We start from the raw sequence: 17,063 nt of genomic DNA, 5'->3' as shown, positions 1-17,063 counted from the left end.
ACTTAGTAAAAATGTATGGATTAGTATTACATTATTTTTGAGAGTCCTATTTATTATAGCCGACATTCATTTTTGATTTAAAATATTATACAAACAGAAGGTTATAGTGATGAACTCACATATTATCATAAATGTTATATGAATGCAATGTACAATGAATGTAATATACAACTTATTTTGTCAATAAAATTTACATTAACAATTACATTTCATAAAAATAATTACGTCAGTCCTATAATAAGTTTAAATATAGTAAATTTTCTATAATAGGTATGATATTATGTGATTTTTTATATACATTATTTCAATCACTATAGTCATATACAGTGTGTTTTCATTGTTCAGAGAAATTCTAAAACTTTTGATCTACTTATAATTATTTTATAATTTTTTTTTTACATAATGATTACAACTTTAAACTACATTAAAATCATATTTTTTATTATTTGTCTCTAATAACAAAAAATTAATTAATTAAAATTATATATTTTTTTTTAAATTTCAAAATATTTATTTATTTTTTTATTAAAATTTTTGATGATCCATAACAAGTTAATAACAAGAATAAGTACTTCATGAACTAAAAGCATGTAATACATATAGTGAGTATGGAATACAGGAAGAGTACACGTATACCAGTACAGACTGTATAAATCTCAGTTATGTTAGTTATTGGGTAGGGTTTTTATAGATTTATTGGTTTTGTTGGGTTAAACTATTTGTATTCATTATTTCATTCTTTCCACAAAGTGCCTCAATATTTACATCGATATGTACAACATGTATTCAACTTCATTATTAACGACTTCAAATCTGTTCTGAAAATATAATTCAGCAGCCTTCAATGTGTTAAAACAGAATAATAAGTCGTTTTTCAAAGGAGTCCATTCCCTTAATATTTTATTAACACTGAGTAATCTCCCAAATAGCTTATATAAAAAGGAATAACTTTTAAAATAACTAAAGATTTACAAAATAATTAAATTAATTATAAAACATAAATATAAGACGTAATTAATTTTATTACAATATTTAATGAGTTTCTATTTGTATTTGCATTGAAGGCTCTCCATCTGTTTCTTTAAACTCCAATTCTAGATTCATAAATAATTTATAAGGCTATGAATTAATCTTTAATTAATTTTTTTTATTATATATACCTAGTTCGATTAGCTCCTCTTTTGATGGTATAAACGATTCTTCGGTGATCGGATCAAATTTAAATCCCAGTTGAAAATATTTTTCTATAATTACTGTCTTGATATAATCCCTTATTTTTCCCTTTAAGAATTTGAAAAATTCTAATATTATGCCTTGGCTAATAATGCCATTATACTCTTGAACCCACTCACTCCATAAATAATTTGTATCATAAGGTACAAAAACACAATAGTCATCAATTATAAACCGTACTTCCAAATCTATTTTTTTAAAAAATAAATGTATAATTTGTAATGCCCAAGCGTATGTAGATATACTATTACGTGATAAAGCTATTTTATTTAATCTATCACAAATATTTTCTATTTCCTTTAAGAAATTAGTAATTTTTGAGTAGTCTTTATGATAAAATGGGTCTCTTTTCGATGATGTGCTAAGTAATAAACCCAAAGCTTTGATTGCTCCTTTCATCAATTTGGCCATTGGAACAATTAATATAGATATTATGTTTATGAGTGTTTCAGTGCAAATGCATCCATTTATTAAGTCGTTTTCTTTCATTTTTTTTTGACATTTTTGTAGGATGTTGCTAATCACTACCAAAAAATTATACATAACTTTTGCATATATGCATCCAAGATATATTGTCAGAGCTTGTATTTTTATATTACATTGTTGGTGATTTGTAGATGTTCCTATCAAATGTTGACGATCATATATTTTATTTAAATATATTATAAAAGTCAACTCATTTAAATTTGTCCATCCCGAATATATTAGTAACTTATCTAACCGATCTGCATTTATTATTGCACTTGGGCATGTTTTTGCATACAAATTAACAGAAAATAATAATAAACTAAATTTAATCAATTTTAATGAAAACATTGTTATCAGTAATTATACTAATAAATATGACTGAAATTTTTCGATCAAACTATAATTCGACGAACATTAAAAGACACGTATATATTTTATTCTAAATTTATAAATAATAATATAAACATTTACAATAAAACATCTGTCTTCTTATAATGAACTTATTTGATTTTTTAAATTTTAGTTACATAAAACTAACTAAATATTAAACGACAAATTTTAAATTTCTGTTATCTAAGATAGATAAATATATTTATATAGCTTTAAAAATTATTATTTGATAATATTTTATTACACTATTCAAAATTAATTATTTTAAAATTTTTCATACTGGTCGCTATAGTGATCGGTAATTTAAATAATATAAATTATTATATTAATGTTATTTAAGCTATTGCAACAAAATCACTTTGTATTTATTTTCCAACCTATTTTTAAGGTCTACATTTTTAATGTAATGTCTATAATTTTTTATTACATATATGTATGGCTGGTGGATTATCAGATTGATAAAGTTAACAATTTTTATCAATGATACGTAATATAATGTTTACAGTCTATGAATACTTAAAAGTTAATTTTAACGAAATATATTTAAAAGTTTATTCTTCTGTGTAAACTGCTATTATATTACTTTACCGACAACATTAATTTATTGAATATCGTCTCTTTTTTCTTTTTTGAGTTACTGGATAGAATACTTTCTTAGTTTTTAAAGTTGTGTACATTACAGGTTTTAATATTAGTATATTATGTAATATACATATGACCGGTTGACGGTCATGGCAGCGACATACTCCTGTCGGCGGCGAGGCGGTTAGTCGATGATGGCGCTGATCCAACCGCAGAAATTAGCCGCTGGTATATCCAGTACGGCAAGCTTATCTTAGCTGATTCTAGCCCAGTCAGTAGATCAAAAGTTGATCCTGTTGGAAGGGACAATAGTCCAAAGACCCGAAAGGCGTTGAAGGCCAGAGAGTACAGGCGTAATGTCTCTGAATGGAAACGTGGGCACAAACGCGTAGTCGAGCGTATTCTTACGGGGATCGATTCGGGAGCAGCAATGCCCCCGTTCGAAAAGATGGTCCAATACTGGGAGCCTATAATCGAAAGCCCCCCAGTCCCCACCTCTGTGGCACTCAATGAGAGCAGAGAGACTCGCATGCGCAGTATGTTTGACCCTGTTTCGCCAGGGGAGGTTGTCAAATCCCTTCCTTCGGCAAATACAAGTCCGGGCCCTGATGGGTTTAAGGCTCGGCTATGGAGAACATTACCAATACCGTTATTAACTGGCTTATTCAACTTGTTGATCGCCACGGGGAAACTCCCGGATATTTTTGTTCGGTCCCGTACAATTTTTGTTCCCAAAAAGGGAGATGCCGGGTGCCCAGGTAATTATAGGCCGATTTCGATCGCGTCGATAGCCCTGCGGCACTTCCATAGGATCCTTGCCAGAAGGCTTGAAGGTCTGTCCGTTATCGATGACAGACAGCGGGCGTTTAGATGTGCGGACGGGGTGGCGGAGAATCTCTTCCTCCTCGATTCGTTGCTGACGAGCGCTCGTTCGTCTTGCCGGGGACTGTGTTTGGCGTCGTTGGATTTATCCAAGGCGTTCGACTCAGTATCTCACGGTTCGATCTCTGGGGCTATGCGTGGCGTAGGGCTTGACCCTCGCTTTGTCGATTATATCGACCGCGTGTATACCCAGAGTACGACATTCATTCAGGTCGGCAAGTCTTCCTCCCGGTCCTTGAGGGCTACAAATGGCGTGAGGCAAGGCGACCCTTTGTCGCCGCTTTTATTCAACCTGGTGATAGACTTCGGTCTACGAGCAATCCCAGGAGCGGTTGGCTATATGCTGGGCAACGAGCGGGTGAATGCTCTGGCGTTCGCAGACGATGTAATCCTTGTGTCGGAGACGGCTAGGGGGTTGCAAATGTCATGCGAAAAGTTCACCTCTCGATTAGCATTAGCCGGTTTGAGGCTAAACCCAACGAAGTCTGCTACTCTCACCCTGGTTCCTTCGGGACGAGATCGCAAACTGAAGGTGGCCGCCACGTCTTACTCCTTAGGGGGTTCGTCTTTGGCGGTGACCCAGGTGGGCGAGTTTTGGAGGTATCTGGGTATAGAGTTTCAGGGAAATTACCTATCTGGATTCAAGTGCGCGTCTCTTGTCAGCGCTCTGGAGGCGGTCTCGGCCGCCCCCATGACGCCGCAAATGAGGCTTGCAATTGCACGGGACTACGTGATCCCAAAGTTCGTCCACGGATTAACTTTCACGAAGCTCCCCGATTGCAAGTTACGACAACTTAGTCACGAGACTAGACGTGCGATTCGGAAATGGCTTGATCTCCCGACTTCGTGCCCCAACTCTTACATCCATGCCCCCACGTCATCTGGGGGCCTAGGGGTCGCTGACTTCGAAAGATTTGTCCCGAAAAATCGGTTCGCTAGGTTGACTAAGCTCGAACAGTCACAGGTACCGGCGGTGCGTGAAGCATTCCGTCTCTTTGGGACGGGTGTATTAGCAAACCTAAGGCGCCGTGTTGATAGGATCGCAGCGATGACTAGTCATCATGAATTACTCCATAGTTCAGTGGATGGAGCTGACCTAAAGCTTTGTCCTGGTAGCTGGGAATCTACGGCGTACATGCGCAGGCCAGATGGTATAACTGGCCGCGACTTTAAGCAGTACGCCAAGATTAGGATTAATGCCCTACCCAGCCGCAAGCGTGTTGGACGGGGGCGCAACATTCCGGTATCTTGCCGGGGTTGTGCTGCGCCTTCGGAGACCCTTGCGCACATCGTACAAGTGTGCCCAAGAACTCATGGGGGGAGAATTCTCCGACACGACCATGTCGTGAAGCGCATAGCTGGAGCGCTTACCGAAAAAGGGTTTCAAGTAGAGCGTGAGCACCTCTACGTCTTAAGGGATGGTAATCTCAAGCCGGACCTCGTCGCAACTATTGAGGACGAGTCAAGAGGTACGAGATCCGTTATCCTGGATGTACAGGTTGTTTCGGCCACCAACATCAAAGACTGGCACGAAGAGAAAGTACGAAAGTACGCCAGCCGCCTTGATTTGAAGTCCGAAATCATGGCGAGACACCAATCGACTGATGTGCATACAGTCGCCGCGACCATTACTTGGCGAGGGGTGTGGCTACCTAGCTCGTTAGAGAGCCTTAAGGCTCTTGGGCTAAGCCGCTACCTCTTGGGTGGACTTGTAAGGTCAGTCCTCCGCGGTACCCTGCTGAACTGGCACACGTTCAACAGGTCGAATAGGGTTTTCGGGCGGGTGGGTGTCGGGTGAATATCGCCGTCCCCCCGCAACACGGGAGCCTCCTCGTCTCCCCGGAATGGGTCCCTTAGGCCCAGTCCACATTCCTTTCATCTATTCCATCTTCCTGCTTGTCCGGGTCTAGGCTATTACATGATGAGTAGCCTCGGCCTACCTCCATTTTCCTACGGCTTTCCACGGGGTAGAAGCCGCCCCATCCAAGGCGACCCGCATAGCTATGAGATATGCGGGCCGTTGGGGCGCCTTTCTGATAAATATTGTACATTACAGGTTTTAATATTAGTATATTATGTAGTATAATATGTTTTCGAAAATATCTGAACCTGATCTTAAAGTTTTATTTTTTTTAAATACTTTTTATAATTATTTTCTGAATTTTGTGTTTTATTTTTATGACTGATACTCGTTGGTATAGGTAGTTATAAGAGTGGTGATGCAATGAAATGTGTTGAATCATATTACAAGCGTCAGAAATTTTTCTTCTAGTAATTCTTTGTGTTTGATTTAATTGTCCTCAATAATAGAAGGGTTAACTAAAAGAAATTTGTCATTAAATATTATTTCAGAGATAAACAGAATCCATGTATATTACAGTCATAGTAATTGTTTAGTTGGGATGTTTCACACTTATATATTTGTCAAAGGAAATAATGTTATGATGAAAATGTTTGAATTTACTTAATTAGATAAATTTTAATAGCTTTCTTACTGTAATAATGTTAGGGCATACATTTCATTATGGTATATTATTTTTCTATTATTGATATGGATGGTTACTAATACCCAGTCATAATTTTTCATATGTAAGAAAATTGTTGTTGATGTGTTTATGTATTGATTACTTTATTTTTGACATTGTTGATCATTTCTTAAGTTAGCATCTTTAAATGTATATATGATAATATTTATACATAAGAATGTCTTAAATAAAATAATTTAATATAATAACAAATTAATTTGTTAAATAATAACAAATTAATTAATTTTTGTATTTGAAATGTATTTACTTGAGTTGCAAGGCAAAATTGGCATGTTTATAATTTTACAATTTATAAATAATTAATATAATATTTGAATTAAAAACTAATTAATTGAAAGATAAAATATATATTTTGTTTTTTGTTTAAACATAAGTATAAGAATAAAAATAAGTCAATAGAAAATAGAATAATATTCAATAGACAATCTTAAGTACCTATATTATAAGTGAATGATAAAAATGTGCTTTAATCAGAATCCACATTCAATAATACAATTTTTACAAAAATAATTGAAAAATTATAAAACCTAAGTTTAAATAAAATTTTAAGCAAGTATGAAAGAAAAAAAATTATTGTCTTAGGCTAATTTTAAAATCTAATAGTTATTCATTTAGGTTACTTAAAAAATAATTCATAATTTGTTAGTAACATTCTATGTCAAGCAATTAAAAATTATGTACTTTTTTTGTTTTTAATCAGTGTTAAAATAAAGTCATATTTTCAAGTTAAAAAAAAATATAAAATAATAAATATAATTTTTTTATTTGAATGAAAATTATAAATAAATATGTAAGTATTAATCAACTTATGTAAATTTAAATTTTATTCTTTGAGTTGGTAACCAAATTAGTTATATATGGATATTATTTTTTATTATTACTATTTTTATTTAATCGAATTTTACATGCAGAGTAAATTTAATAAACAATTTAGTTTATTCTTATTGTGATATGGCATTGTAATAATTTTTTTTTTTTTATCAGACATTTTTTATTTAAGTTTTAATTGTATTTTGATTTCTGTAATTGTTATAAGAGCATAAACTAAAAAAAAATTGACTTAGATGAACTAATTTACTAGATATAATAAAATTTTTCAAAAATCTAAATTATTTCCATTCCTGTCCCTATGGAATATTATACAGATATGATTTTTTTTTTAGTTAGTATAATTGAGTGGCACAAAGTCTTACTGTAATATCTGTCTTATTTGATATTTTTTAAAATCAATTGTTTAATATTCTTATATTACAGTTAATTTCAAAACATTATTCTGTATACATTTAAACATACCCTTTAAATATTATTTTCAAATATTTATCAGAAACATATTGTACTAATAATAGTTGTTCCTCACTAACAACCATCCTTCGTTTAATTATTCTGGGTCAATACTAATTATAAAAGTTCTCAACAAAAAATTCATTTGAATATTTGTATAAATTATATGTTTAAAATAGTTGTTATTTTAAACAAATTATTGTATTATTAATTAATTATTGTATTCCAATTTAAGCTTAAAGAAATAAATAATATAAAAAAAATATTCTATTATTATAATTTATTTAACAAACGATTTAATAAGGTGAAAAATAATAAGGTAATAAAAAATATTACAAAATTTCTCATTTTTGCCAATAAATAAATTTTTATGTTGAAAGTTCTCCTAGCTTAAAACACTAATTATGCTTATATATGTTATAAATTAATTATTTTTAATACAAGTTGGCATTGGATTATTTTATGTTTTAAGTACACTAAAAATTCAATTTTCAATCGTTAACATTGATATCACTTTCTTCTTCGGGAGTTAATGGGCGAGACTTTGGTTGCGTTAAATCCATTGTATCTGACATTATTGATACATTACCATTCATGTCTGATCTGGAGTTGCGGAAATGAGCTGAACGTTTACTTAAAAAGTCGTTGTCTAAAAAACAAACGTATCACTTTCAGTTAACAAATTTGATAATTTCAAATATAATAATTAAAAATTATGTAATGACTGGTTAACAAATATTGTTGAATCACGGTCATTTATATATGATCATAATTAAACCAAACTTCATAACCATAGTTTGTTACGTTAGTGTAACGTTTTTAAAATATAAAAATAACAATAAACTAGAAGGATAATTATGAATAATATAATATACATAAGTTTTATTGTGATATATTTTTATTATTTATAGCCTACTAGATAAGAGATGTGGATTTACCATGTGACGAATAAGGACAAAACAATTTTGGAGAAAGAGTATGGGTTGTAGCAGAACCAACAATAGATGACCTTTCTGACGCTGGAAATCTGAAAGAAAAAAAAATTATTTTAGATTTTGTTAATTATATTTTACAAGTAATAATAGATTGTTTAATAAAGTCACTTTCGAAAGATAAAATATCTGACTTGGTAAATAATCTTTTTGAAATTATAGAATATACATTTGTAGTAGGACTGTCTTTATTTAGTAATCTGATACATTTTTAATATATTTATTTAGCTTATTGTATGTCTACATGTAAATTAAATTTACTAAGAGTAATTGTAATTACGGACTAACAAGCCGTCCCGGAGTATCAATGGTTTTGAAACCTCCTCTTTTGAGGAAGGCTTCTATGGTACTTAGTGGGCGTATAAAGCGTTAAAAAAAAGAGTAATTGTAGAATAATTTAATGTATTATATTTTTATCTTGACAAGATAAATAATCATTATCTATATTTTTGAATTCATATTTAATAAAATGTATTTTGAAGTCTCACGTTTGTAGCATTCTATAACTTCCTGGTATATGAGTGGGTGACGGTAAGGATGTTCGGACAGATATTGTTGATTCTTTACCTTCCTTCAAATTCTTAGATGTTTCTGGTTGGTGTCCTATAAGAAAAATTAAAATTATATTTTTATTTTAAATTTTATAATTTAGTATCGATAAAAAAAGAGTTCACCTAAGAGAATTGATTGCGTATTTAGACCCATGCATCGGATTCGCCATGCATCCTGAATTATTTGAAGCCTGGCATGTTTGCGCCATTTAGCTCGGCGATTTTGGAACCACACCTTAAAAAAACAATAAATAATGAAATGGCTCTGTGCAATAACTGAATTTTTCATATATTTTTTTCGAATTTTACATTTTTTAATAGTTAATAATTTTAGTTAACCCAATCCATCAGTAAGAAAAGCTAATGTTATTAAAATAAAAACATCTGATATGCAGAATTAAGTCAAAAATTGAATTTTTTTTTTCGGAGAAACTAAAATAAAGAGGAGAATTAATTTTAGCGCTGTATCTTACATTATTATAAATATTTTAGTTCTTATTTAAAACAAAAAGGTTTGAAAATCACGGAGAAGTGTTTTGATTACATAATTAAAGATAAATAAATATTCATTAATATGTTTTAACATAATTCTTCTTATTATTATTATAAAATATTTGTCCAGGCCTAAAAATAGAGTATTGACGAAATGTAGCCTTATTATATGTAATTTTACGGATATAACTATTTCTATTACTTTGTTCACTTCTGTATTCTTTGTTCATGTACTTTTAATTAAAAACATAACTATAATAAATATAGAAGTTCAAATAGGCAGGTGAAATGAAAAATTAACATTAGAAACCCACAATATTCATCATACATTTTTAATATATTATATTTAAAAATATTTTGATTCCTATTATTATAGATTAATTCATAGCCTGTTGTTTATATACTATCATTTAATTAGAATAATTCACACAGTTAAGATTAGTGCATGAGAAATAATTTTTTTTTATTTAAAATTTAAGTACCCTACTGAAATTTGTACTAATAAATAAACAGTAATTATATTTATTAAATATGATATCAATTATTTTCAATAACTCATTTAACTAATTTTACCTAATTTACTAATGTAAATTAATAATTATTGTGTAAAAATGTGGGTTTCAGGCAATAATTATCATTAAATATTAATTATATTTTACTTGGAATGCTCAAAACTTTAAAAAAAAACATTGTAATTAAATATTTAAAAATACAAATTTTAATATATCTTATTAAAAGTACTATATTTAATAGAATACAATAGATAATATGTTAGTAATAACTTAGAAAATATGTAGTATAATAAACTTAATAGAGTAAGTTGAGTTGTACTTAAGGTACGGATTTTATTAGATGTATTTTTTATAGTATTAATTAATAGTATACTAAATTAATGATATAAATGCTGTATTAATTTAATATAAAAATTATTAGACTGTATTATTTGAAATGATTTATTGATATACTGAATTAAAATTTTAAACACTGTATATTAATTTTGTTTTAACTTACTTGTACTCGAGCTTCAGACAAGTTTATTTGAAGAGCTACTTCTTCTCTAAGAAACACGTCTGGATAATGTGTTTTTTGAAAAAGTCCTTCAAGTTCTTGAAGTTGCTGTGGTGTAAAGGTTGTTCGATTCCTTCTCTATTACATAAATATATATTTAAATTTATTATAAATAAAAATTAATGATTATAAATTAAAAAGGTAGAATTTTGATTACACTTGCCTGTCGACGTCTGCCAAACATATATTCTGACAAGAGATCTCCAGGCAGCGGTGATAAGTAAGGTCCTCCGGCCATTGTGATGTAAGGGATGAATATGATTTCGAAATTTAACTGACAATACAGATACATCCCTTTGGAAAATCGCAACCCTACAAGAACTACCACTATTGGTCACAAACGATAGCCAATGGTAGCGCTAGGTGAAACGCAGGGTGAGATTCACACTGCGCTTAGAAGACGAAAAGGTATAGACAACAAGTATACTTACTTTTAAATGCTTATAACTCATTTTTTAAGCATTGTATAAATCCAAAATACTTATACAAGGGGATTATTTTAATGGTAGCAATTCAATAAAGCTTAGAATAATAACTATGTCAAGAAAATTATTTTTGGTATTTTTTAGTTTCATAGATTTTTTTATTTGTCAATTATTAAACATTTTTTTAAATTTGTTCCTTATACCTTATAAGATAGTCAACTTAAAATTATTAATGGCAACATACATATTTAACAAGCTTATAAAATAAAAAATTAACTAAATAAGAAAATGACTGGTCGAAAAAGATTTTTGAAACAAAATTTTTGTTTAGTATTTGAGATGTTATTGACATTTTTAAATATAGAGTGGAGGAAAAGCGCGTCGGTGTAATACGTAATGATAGAAATAACAAACCTCACCTCTACTCTATATTTAAAAATGTCAATAATTTCTCAAATACCGGTTCAAACGATGTTATCTACCGTTATTTTCTTAATTAGAGAAGTTTTTTAATTTGTATAATTTAGTTAAATATGTATGTTGTAAATTAAATAAACCAAGTTGAAAACCTTATAAGGTTTAAGGAATGGCCGAAAAAATAACTATCAACTAATAAACCGAGAAACTAAATAATACAAAAATAATTTTTTTAAATAGTTATTATTTTAAGAGAAATTGAGTGACTAGCGTTAAAAAAATCACCTAGTATATTAATCAAAAATAAAATAAAATAAATTGTGCTATTCATAAAATTAATGTTAGCATTTTTTTATTAAAAAGCAAATCTTAATAAACATTATTCTTGAATTTCATAACAGCTATGAAATTTGAATTATTAATAAAATTGTTTATTTTAAAATGAGCTTATTTGATGCAATCTAAAGGGATTTACAAATTTAAAAAAATAAATTTTTGTGTAAAAAATATTTTTTAAAGTGGGGAATTTCAATTTAATATCTATAATTTCTTTTTTTCGTTGTAATTATATAGAGCTAATCAAAATATTAGTTTAATTATTTAATTCTAAAGGCTTATTAAAGGTTTACAGTTTAATGTTTACGATAGTCGAGTAACTTGTTATTTTATTTGAAGTAATTAAATTTGTCCCTAGGAATAATTAGAGGAAATCATAAGGTTTTCTTTTTTATATACTATAAATACTTCAAATTCAATAGGTGTATTGACTGATAATGAAGCGTAGACAAAAAATAAGGCGTGTCCTTCCGACTGAAAATACAAGGGGTGGAGGGTGATTATATTATTTGATATATTAAAGTTTATGGGGTTACTGTATAGAGATCCCTCTATTGTATGTTCAACAAGTAAACCTAAAATGCATTTGTAAGTTATTTGATTTTAGAATTATTATTTTACTATTAACAAATCTTAAATTGCCCGCAATTTTTTTTGTACACATATTTTGCAATAATGTAAATATCACGTTAAATCTTAAGAAATAAAAAACAAACGAAATAATTATTTTGACACAGTAATAACCAGAACATACCCGTTCACACAAATCACATTCCATATACAAAGACGTAAGTCCAAACACTTTTTTTTTAAGAATAATTTTTTTTTAATTGTACAAATTTTACAATATTTTCCTAAAATATCTATTATCTTTATTCTTTGATTGACTATATTTTAATTTATACAGAGGAGTTTAGTATAGATATTTTATACTAATAATATATATTTTTAATAATAACCAATTTTTGACCTATATTATTAATGTAGAATCAATTTTTCAAATTATCATTATTATTATGAATAGTATATATATATTTAAACATTAAATACAATTGAATTACATTATCTTGGTAGATCATTTATAATAAACTCATTATCTCTAATAGGCACAATTCCCATACAGAATCGTATTCTATTGTCACTGTTAATAAACAATAGTTTTTGAAAAAAATAAAATAATGACAGAAATTAAATTTTTTCTATTGCAACATAATCGGGTCTGGTCGAAATAAATTATTTTTTGGTGACGAATAAGTTTAAATGATTTGGAAAACGAATTCAGTGAATTAAAATTTATGATGGTAGATGGATCATATCAAAAGTACAGATCACTTTAATTTTTCTATACCTGTGTTATGTTTCAGTTAGAATTATCTATGTACTAGTAAGGAATAAAACAAGTTACGTATATGCAAGCAAAAAAAACGCACATACATAAAAGATAAATTATCAATAAAAAAAAATCTGGTCAACATGATTTGTTATTAAATGGATATTATAACAGTACTCATAAATATATTAAACCTATAATACTTTGAAATACCCTTTTAACATACTACCCCTTTTAATAAATATATTGTACTCTTAACGATATCAGGTAATGATGATTTATAATAAATATAATGGTATCGAATAAAATTAATTTCTTGTTAATAATTAAGTTCTTTTAAAAAGTTTTCATAGTTTTAATATTTTGTGTAATTAATGAATTATAATAATGATAATAAAATTATTTAAACATAAATAGTGATTTGTTATCATTATCCAATTAATTATAAAATAAAAATTATTTTGGAATAATTTCTTTATTAGCATTTTAAAATATAGACTGCAGGTAAAAAGCGGATGCTTTTATTTTTATCATTGATTAATTTTCCAGTTTTTTAATTAAATTAATATTTGTTTAATAATCTAGTTAATTATATATGTTACTATTAAAATAAATAAAGTTGCTATATAAATATGTAACTAAAAAAACCAAAAAAAATATAATTCCGAATTTTTTGTTTTTTTTTGTATTTAATTGAGTTGGTTTTGATAAATAGATAAACGTAAGAATTCAAATTACCGAAGTATTTCTTCAATTCTCACTCTTTTTTTGTATATTTTATATTATAAATATATTACTTATATAATAATCTGTTTGAGGAACTGTGAAAACCTCATCGTTAAGGGTTTTTGTGGAGTCATTTTATAAAGAAATAATTTGTGTATAAATTTTGAATAAATTATTAATTTATTAATATTTAATTCATTATTTACGTTTGAAAAAGTTTATATTAATAAAATTGTATGGTATTATTAATAGCAAAACAATAAATTTTTCTTAATGTTACGTTTGTTTCAATATTTCTTATATGCAATATCATCAAATGACTTTTATAAAAAAATATTTTACAAAAGGTATGTCAATTTCATTAATTTTTCAGGAGTACAAATCAAATTTAATATTACAATTAAGTCTTACGGGAACTTACATTTCGGACATACAAAAACAAATCATTTCATTAAAATTGAATTATAATTTTTCAATATAAAACATTTTACTACAAACAAATTATGAAAATTTAATAACCCATTTTTGTGATGGTCACCTTTAGAAATAAGTTAAAATTTAATAACAATAAAGCATATTTATTTAAGCTATTCAGAAGCCCTAAGCACTAATTGAAAAACGATTCTCTGACTATCTTTATTTTTGTAAGATTCCAATATTTAAGTGACATAATTTTTTTATTGAAAATGGTATTCAAATAAGTGAAATAGCAAAAAGATTTACAAAAATAAATTTATAAGCTTTAGGTGAAACCGTAATTTGGCCTAGGTAGACAAGACTTTTGCTTGGGGTTTGTAATTTTAGTGGCCATCTTGATACGTTAGATAGTTTAACTTTCTCGAAAAATACATGAATATACAGAATGTTCAGTAAGTAAGGAAACGGGTAAATAGTTACAAACAATGAGAACAATAGAAACCCGTTTCCTTACATACTATACATTCTAAATATTTATTCAACATAATATATTAATGCTAGTAGATGTTCACTCGCAAAACAAGTTACTTGGTATGTAATTATAGAATAGATAATAATTGTATAAAAATAGTTCATAGTATAAAAGATTTAGGTGTATATTTGTCGAATGATTTGTCTTTCAGAACATATAACTTTTATAATATAATATGTCTAAAAACTTTATACTTTGACTTAATTAAGTGTACGCTAGAGTATGCTTCTATCATTTGGTCTCCCTTTCAAATGAAAGAAATAAAAAAATTAGAATCTATACGAAATAAATTTTTACGTACTTTATCTTATAAGTTAAATGTACATAGTTTCGCTGATAGTAATTCACATATCGACTTTGGGATGTCTACCCCTTCAAGGTATAAGAAAATTTAATGATGTGAAGTGAATTTATAATTTGAATAAATAATAAAACTGATTGCCCAGATATTTTAAACAAAATCAATTTTCATGTACCTACTACTAATCATAGAGAATCTTTCTTTTTTTTATTTACCTACACAAAAACAAAATTATAGTCATGACTCGCCACTACATCGAATGTTACTGTTTTGTAACTCTTTACATGACTTTGATTTCCATCACCATAATTTAGCCGTGTTGAAGAAAATGATACGTTAAATATTATTTTATATTAAATAATAATTTAAATTTGCTTATTTATATTTCTTTTTTCTGTTTTAAAAAATAATGCTAAAGTAATTTTGATTTTGTAATATTATAATTTGTAACTACATATTATCATGAGCTCCTTAAGCGAATAGACATTTATTTTGATTAAATTAAGAGATACTTCATGATATTTTTAAAACAAGTTTTTAAATAATTATTTTTTGTGCTTATAATTCCATCATTTTGCGTTGAAAAACAAAATTAATTTGTTTGGTAATTAAGTATATTAATATTAATCAATTTAATCGTATAATAAAAAAATAAATACAAAAAAGTAGTTAATAAATAATTTAAACGTTAAAATTTGTAAAATGATATCTGTAAATATCTTATAAGAGTACATTAACACACTTACTAGATATTTGAGTAATTTACAGTTTTGGCGCACGTATCTTAATGTTTATGTTGAATTTAGTATGTAAGTTGAATAGAGTTGAGCAATAAGCGAAATAAACATAATACAATAAAATTTTTTTTTAGAGAAATAAGCAAAACTCACTACGGGAATACATTTTTATCATTATTTATTTTTATATCTCACCTCATCCGCACGCCTCTTATTTTAAAGGCGGAGTTTTAAAATACCTTTTGTTTTCAGGCAAGTCTTTTCATTAAGCTAATAGACTGACGCTGTGCGTGTTGCGGTAAAAAATTCATTATACATAATATATTTTTTACTATTATTCATTGGAAGATACGAATATAATAGCAGAAAGGCCTTAGGGATTTACTTATATAGGTATAACTGTATAAGTTTTGACTGCAGAGAATTTCATCAAGTATTCTACGGATGTGTCTAGTACCCCTTTAAAGAGAAAGAAAGGGTACCAGAGAGAGGAAGAATGACTGGGTAACGAAAGGAAATCATAATAATAATAATAATAATAATCGTAATGATTATAAACGAACGAGCAACACTATGGTAGAGCGACTAAAGAAATAACAATAGAGTTATTGCAAACAAAGACTTTTGACTGACTGACTGCGATGAAGTGAATGAGTATATTTGGTTCATGATGTTTTCATAATCTTCTGGCCAAGTCCTTGTGCCTTTAACAATGGGTTGCGCACGCTGCCGCCACCACAGAGCCGTTTTTAATCATAAAACCCTAAAAACCGATCCGCCCAGCAGCCATTGTACACCTCCGATCTATCGTCCGAGTAAACAATAATGTATTAAGTAAACAGATGGTATGGTATAAATTTACGCATCATAATAGTGTAGGGGTTGACGAAGCAATAATTATTTTCAGAGACAATTCAGTGAATAAGAATAATATTAGAACGTTTAATTATATTTTAATTTTTCAAAATCATATTTAAGAAATAGAGTTAAAAAAATTTTGATTGCGCCAGAGTATATTTTCATAGATAAAGTTTTAGTATGTCCAATAGACATATAGATTTATGAAATGTAAAAATTATACCATGCTTCTTCTTCTTCGCCTTTATCCCAACTACTTGGAGTCGGGCGACCAGAAAATTATACCACACTATGTTTTGATATTAAATAACATCAAATATAACATATAGTAAGTTTTAATTTCCTAAAATTTGTGAACATTTTATGAATGTTTTAAAGCAATTTAATATTTTAACAAAAAATTTAAAAAAAGTTAAATTAATTTAAATGCCACCTAATGAGATTTGTAATTTCAAATTAAAAATATATCTTACTGAGTGGATAGTTTCAAAAATAAAAA

General features: G+C 28.2%; 2 protein-coding genes and 1 long non-coding RNA gene across 4 annotated transcripts in view; 1 reads left to right on the top strand and 2 right to left on the bottom strand.

Annotated features, from left to right (window-relative positions):
- Positions 1 to 485: 485 nt before the first annotated feature.
- LOC126907209 (uncharacterized) lies at positions 486 to 2,152 on the bottom strand. The gene is made up of 2 exons (XM_050688320.1): positions 1,161 to 2,152; positions 486 to 1,094 (listed from the first exon to the last, which is right to left on the bottom strand). Exons 1-2 carry the CDS (start codon positions 2,047 to 2,049, stop codon positions 1,033 to 1,035), a joined length of 951 nt encoding a protein of 316 aa, XP_050544277.1. The 5' UTR covers positions 2,050 to 2,152; the 3' UTR covers positions 486 to 1,032.
- A 5,503-nt stretch (positions 2,153 to 7,655) lies between these two features.
- Positions 7,656 to 17,063, bottom strand: part of LOC126907210 (retinal homeobox protein Rx-A-like) — an 11,651-nt gene continuing 2,243 nt past the window's right edge. Inside the window, exons 2-7 of one of the 2 annotated variants that reach the window (XM_050688321.1) lie at positions 10,643 to 10,806; positions 10,429 to 10,563; positions 9,049 to 9,160; positions 8,863 to 8,977; positions 8,321 to 8,409; positions 7,656 to 8,031 (exon numbers count right to left, since the gene is read on the bottom strand). In XM_050688321.1, the coding sequence (XP_050544278.1) occupies positions 7,874 to 8,031; positions 8,321 to 8,409; positions 8,863 to 8,977; positions 9,049 to 9,160; positions 10,429 to 10,563; positions 10,643 to 10,777 (744 nt within the window). In that variant the 5' untranslated portion in view covers positions 10,778 to 10,806 and the 3' untranslated portion in view covers positions 7,656 to 7,873. Of the gene's footprint in view, positions 8,032 to 8,320; positions 8,410 to 8,862; positions 8,978 to 9,048; positions 9,161 to 10,428; positions 10,564 to 10,642; positions 10,807 to 17,063 lie in introns of those variants that run through there. The other variant, XM_050688322.1, reaches the window with a different exon arrangement.
- Positions 10,428 to 13,254, top strand: LOC126907211 (uncharacterized). Its single transcript, XR_007704442.1, has 3 exons — positions 10,428 to 10,546; positions 10,627 to 10,893; positions 13,028 to 13,254. It is a non-coding gene; the product is annotated as an uncharacterized LOC126907211 (long non-coding RNA).

The sequence above is a fragment of the Daktulosphaira vitifoliae genome, unplaced genomic scaffold (assembly GCF_025091365.1).
Source record: "Daktulosphaira vitifoliae isolate Bord-2020 unplaced genomic scaffold, ASM2509136v1 Scaffold_5, whole genome shotgun sequence".
NCBI lineage: Eukaryota > Metazoa > Arthropoda > Insecta > Hemiptera > Phylloxeridae > Daktulosphaira > Daktulosphaira vitifoliae.
The sequence above is the reverse complement of the archived record's forward strand: the minus strand, read 5'-3'. Positions and strand labels throughout refer to the sequence as shown.

Coding starts and splice junctions, on each gene's coding strand:
- LOC126907209 (XM_050688320.1), bottom strand. CDS start 2,049: ATGTTTTCATTAAAATTGATTAAATTTAGTTTATTATTATTTTCTGTT. Junction 1,095..1,160: donor AGAGGAGCTAATCGAACTAG/GTATATATAATA, acceptor TTATGAATCTAG/AATTGGAGTTTAAAGAAACA.